This window comes from Silene latifolia, chromosome 6 (assembly GCF_048544455.1).
Source record: "Silene latifolia isolate original U9 population chromosome 6, ASM4854445v1, whole genome shotgun sequence".
NCBI classification, from domain to species: Eukaryota; Viridiplantae; Streptophyta; class Magnoliopsida; order Caryophyllales; family Caryophyllaceae; genus Silene; species Silene latifolia.
The window spans coordinates 139,348,221-139,353,583 of NC_133531.1; the positions used below are offsets into that span (position 1 = coordinate 139,348,221).

The window sequence follows — 5,363 nt, forward strand, 5'->3', positions numbered from 1 at the left end:
ACAGGGGTACCATATGTAGAAACTTAAAACGAGGGGTACCATGTGTAATCTGGCAAAGTTCGAGGGTACCATGGGAAAAAACCGTAATAAATATGTATTTTGATCTTCAACTTTATGTTTTTACCAAATAAAAAACTATATTTAGTTAATTTGTAGAATCTTACGCTCCTACGATCCGATTCTACCGAATCGATTCTACCTGCTCCATCGATCCAAACTAGAATCCCGATCCTGACAACATTGATTAACACTATGACACATTCATCTTGTTGATTAAATATAACCGATTACATTTCATTACGAATTAACATATTAATCCGTCCAAGCTAACATTATATACATTAATTAAATATAACTTATTATATTCGGAGAAAAAATGAAAGGTTAGAGATAGAGAGAGAAAAAGCTGCGAAAATCCCAAAAAATAGAACCCTAGATTTCAGCAATGACGGCTGCAAAATCTCCTTCGAAATCTTCACCAACAAATTCAAAAAATCACAAAAATTCAGAAACTGTTTGTCGTAATAAATTTGATCTTCTTTCTCATAATAGTAATGAAGAATTTCCTGCTCTAACCAAAACCAACCAAGGACCTACAAGTGCGGATGTTCTTAAGGAGAAAGCCATTCATGAAGTTGTTGGAATTCCTCCATTGAACCTTGAGGTCTTGGTAGAAGATGTTACAGAGGAGGAAGAGGATGAAACAGAAGAGGCGGAATCTAGTATCAATGTCACGGCTTTACCAGTTATTGAAGAGGAGCCTTCGGGAGTCCTTCAATTTACTGCTGAGGAGGTGAAGGTGGAGCTTGATTACTGGAAGAACTCTGTCTACTGTTTTATTCTAGGAGCTAATCCTCCCTGGGATATTGTTGAAGGCTACATCAGGAGATTATGGATTAACCATAAGGTAGATAAACTTTCCTTTTTGCCTAATGGTGTTTTCATGGTTCGCTTTCTCTCCAAGGCTGCTAAAGATGCTGTCTTAAGGCAAGGTCACTTTCTTTTTGACAATAAACCCCTCATAGTTAAGCCTTGGACCCCTGATGTAGAACTCGTTAAGCACGAAGTTAAATCTGTTCCTGTATGGGTCAAGTTACATAAACTCCCTCTGAAATTCTGGGGTAAAGGGCTTCCTCGTATCTCTGGACTTATTGGGAAGTTTATTAAGTGTGATTTGGCTACAAAGGATAAAACCAGGATTGGGTATGCGAGAGTTATGATTGAGTTAATGATTGGTGACCCTCTCCCTGACAAAGTTAAGTTTTTAGATGAACATGGTGACCTTGTTATTATTGATGTTGAGTTTGAATGGAAACCGGTGGTGTGTGTTGGTTGTAAAGGTATTGGGCATACTGCTGCTGAGTGTAGGAGATCTAAGAAGACACGGGCAGTGGTGCCTAATAATCAGAAACCTGCTACCAAAGTTTGGAAACCTAAGACCAAGGCTACTGAGAATATTCAGAAAGCTAAGCCTGTTAAGACTCCTGTCCAATCTCCCTCTGCAGTGCTTGTAGCAGCAGCTACCCCTGCTGAGACACAGCTTCAAACCCCTGTAGTTTGGCATTCATCTGGGACATATTCTATGGGGCCTGCTCCTGCTCCTGCCAAGGCTACTGCAATTGGGAGACTTAGTAGACAAGATATTAGTGAAGGAGGGTATACTGTCCACAGATTTGGGCAACATACTTTCTTGGAAAGCTTGAATACTCCAACACCCAAGGTAGGCATGTGGATAAGTGGTAGTGGTCCTCACCTTGTGGTGAGGAATGCATAACCTAGGGTTTTGGAATATTAGGGGCCTAAATAGTCCTCCCAAACAGAAGCAAGTTAAATGGTTCATGCATATGAACAAAGTAGGCTTGTTTGGGATCCTTGAGACAAAGGTTAAGGCCTTGTCTCTAAATATTATAAATGGATTAATAGTTGTTGGTTGGAGTATTGCTACTAATAATAGTTGGCACAAAGGTGGTAGAGTTTGGGTACTTTGGAATCCAGCTATTTTTATTATTGATTTCTATGATTTTTCTGCTCAATGCATCAACATGAAAGTTACTGAAGTTGCCTCTTCCACTCAATTTTATGTTTCTATGGTTTATGCATTTAATGATCTGGTGGATAGAAGAAGTTTATGGAATCAACTTATCAAGTTTGCATCTATTATTAATGAACCTTGGATGGTTCTTTGGAGATTTTAATTGTGTTTTATCTCACTCTGAGAGACTTGGTGGGTCTAGCACTGATGCAGAGATTGATGAGTTTCAGAGTTGTTTGGATGCTTGTGGTCTTATTGATAGCCCTGCTCAAGGGGCCTACTATACCTGGAATAACAAACAGGATGCAAGCTTTAGAGTTTTCAGTAGACTTGACAGAGTACTTATCAATAGTGAGTGGAGTCGGGAAGATGCCTTCCATGTATGCTCATTTCCTTCTGAAGGAACCTTTGATCACACTCCTGTATAATTAAGAGTTCGATCAGTCTGATAGTTTCAAAAGACCTTTTAAATATTACAATATGTGGGGTAAAGATAAGAGTTTTATTCCAAAGTTAACTGCCTGGTGGACTGTGCATTATCAGGGTACTAAAATGTTTCAAGTAGTTAGGAAATTGAAGAATTTGAAGGTTCACCTAAGACAGTTCAACAAAGATCATTTTGCTGATATTGAAAATGCAGCTGCTGTAGCTTTAAGAAATCTTGAGGACATCCAGATCAGTCTCATTGATGATCCTAGTAATCAGCAAATGTTGAATATGGAAGCCCATCTTTGTGGAGGAGTACAGAAATTGCAAGTCGATCGTATGTCTTTTCGGTCAGAAAGCTAAATTAGCATGGAGTAAAGATGGTGATTTCAAGTCTAAGTATTTCCATGGAGCCATAAGGAGTCGTGTTCTAAGGAATCAGGTCCTTTGTGTGAAAGATTCTAAGGGTCAGGAGCACTCTGCACCCCAGGCTATTGAAGATGCTTTCTTAACTTACTACAAGGAGCTCTTGGGGACTGCTGTCTCCACTGACAAAGTTAATTTTCAGATCATCAAGAGAGGACAGGTGTGTGATGCTAGTCTTCAGGATATTCTTGTTCTTCCTGTGACCAATCAGGAGATTAAAACAGCCATTTTTTCAATCCCTGATCATAAAGCTCCTGGACTTGATGGTTATTCCAGTGCTTTTTTTAAGGACTCTTGGACTGTTATTGGTGATGAAGTATGTGCTGCAGTTCAAGATGTCTTCAATTCTGGTAAGCTTCTCAAGCAGCTGAATGCTACCACTGTTACCCTGATACCTAAATGCAAGATGCCTACTTATGTTCATCAATTCAGGCCCATTGCCTGCTGCAATGTTCTCTACAAGTGTATTTCAAAAATTTTGTGCAACAGAATATCTCTTGTTTTACCTGAGTTGATTAGCAAGAATCAGGGAGGTTTTATCAAAGGGAGAAGTATACTAGAAAACATCATGGTGTGCCAAGACCTGGTGAGACTATACAACAGACAGTCTTGCTCTGCTAGATGTATGTTTAAAATGGATTTGATGAAAGCCTACGACTCAGTTAGCTGGGATTTTTTAGCTGATATCCTGGAAGCTTTTAATTTCCCAGTTTCTATTAGAAGGCTTATCATGGAATGTGTGAGTAGTGCTACTTATACTCTCAGTCTGAATGGGGATACTTTTGGTTTCTTTCCTGGCAAGAGAGGACTGAGGTAAGGTGACCCCATGTCTCCTTTTCTATTCACTCTATGTATGGAATATTTTACAAGAATCATTGACTGTTCTACTGAGAAGCTGCCATTCCACTTTCATCCCCTTTGCAAACCTATGAGGCTTACTCATCTAATGTTTGCAGATGATCTGCTGCTTTTCTGTAAAGGGGATGCACAGTCTATTATGGTCTTGCTGAGGGCTTATGAATCCTTTTCCAGAGCTTCAGGACTTAAGATGAACCCACAGAAGTCTTGTGCTTACTTCAATGGTGTACCACCTGGGCTAAAGAAGGAGATCTTGTCTGTTTCTGGTATTAAAGAAGGCTCCTTGCCTTTTAAATACCTTGGTGTCCCTATTACTGCAGGTAGACTAAAAAAGAGTGATTGTGGGGTTCTCATTGATAAAATAGTTGAGAGGATCAGGTGTCTTGGAGCTAATAAGCTTTCTTTTGCAGGGAGACTTGTCCTTGTTAAATCAGTGCTATCTACCATGTATAACTACTGAGCTTCTTTATTTGTGTTGCCTAAGGGAGTTATGAATAGAGTTGATGCCATTTGCAGGAATTTTTTATGGGAAGGGAGTACTGAGCATAATAAAGCTCCTTTACTTGCCTGGCATAAGGTTTGTGTCCCTCAGAAGGAAGGGGGCTTGGTCTTAGAGTCAGTTCAATTTGGAATGTAGCTACCATTGGCAAACTGGTCTGGTGGCTTTCAGTGAAGCCTGATAAGCTATGGGTCCAGTGGGTGCATCATGTTTATTTAAAAGGACAGTCCTGGCAATCCTATAATCCCTCCTCTGATACCAGTTGGCATTGGAGGAAAGTTTGTCATGTTCGTGACACTATCAAGGAAGGGTTTTCTGATGGAATTTGGAGTATAGGTGTTGGTGAATATTCTGTGAAGTCATGCTATTCTTGGTTGAGAGATAAAAGACCAGTTGTTGACTGGCATAGATCTGTTTGGAATGCTGTGTCTCCTCCTAAGCATTGCTTCATTGCCTGGCTCATTTCAAGTCAGGCCTTAATGTTGAAGGAGAAGTTATTCAAGTTGCAGATTTCTACTGATGACAGTTGATGTATCTGTGGCCTTGCTACTGAAAGTCATGCCCATTTGTTTCAAGATTGCAGATTCAGTCAAGAACTTTATAGTTATCTAGCTGTGAAGGTGGGTGCTAAGCTAGATGCTACTAACCAATTGCAGAGTATTATGATGAAGAGATGGAGCAGATTGAGGAAACAGGTGACCACTGCTATTCTTTTGGCAGCATGGTACCTTATTTGGAATCAACGCAATGAAGCTAGGCTGTTCTATAAGGTCTCAAGGCCTGATTTAATAGCTGAGCATATTTGGCGTATTATTCATACTAGAATTCGTGTTCTAAGTCCTCAGTTTATCTCTGTTAAGGATAAACTTTGGTTGTCTAGAGTGCACTTGATGTAATATTAGCACTAAAATTTGTGATCCTTGAGTAATTTGTAATGCGGATATTTGATCATTAATGAGAATTCTTACATTTTAGCAAAAAAAAAAAAAAAAACTTATTATATTCAATTTACGAATTGACAGTTAATTCGTCTCAACTAATATTATTTAATCTTCATTAAATAATTGTCTCATCAACACATTCACTAACTGTTTAGTCATATAAGGCATCAATGTGATTACA

At 39.2% G+C, this 5,363-nt stretch overlaps 1 protein-coding gene across 1 annotated transcript; it reads left to right on the top strand.

Moving 5' to 3' along the window:
* The first annotated feature begins 2,163 nt into the window (after positions 1-2,163).
* On the top strand, positions 2,164-5,137 carry LOC141588810 (uncharacterized). The gene is made up of 6 exons (XM_074410234.1): positions 2,164-2,454; positions 2,576-2,788; positions 2,901-3,697; positions 3,755-4,062; positions 4,413-4,743; positions 4,825-5,137. The coding sequence occupies exons 1-6, from the start codon at positions 2,164-2,166 to the stop codon at positions 5,135-5,137; spliced, it is 2,253 nt and encodes a 750-aa protein (XP_074266335.1).
* Positions 5,138-5,363: the final 226 nt, after the last annotated feature.

What these genes read in the sequence shown, in the direction of transcription:
- LOC141588810 (XM_074410234.1), top strand. Translation starts at nt 2,164, where the DNA reads ATGAACCTTGGATGGTTCTTTGGAGATTTTAATTGTGTTTTATCTCAC. An exon ending in GAGGAGTACAGAAATTGCAA is followed by an intron (nt 2,789 to 2,900) that starts GTCGATCGTATG and finishes CTAAGGAATCAG; the next exon opens with GTCCTTTGTGTGAAAGATTC. An exon ending in TTGAAGGAGAAGTTATTCAA is followed by an intron (nt 4,744 to 4,824) that starts GTTGCAGATTTC and finishes TCAAGATTGCAG; the next exon opens with ATTCAGTCAAGAACTTTATA.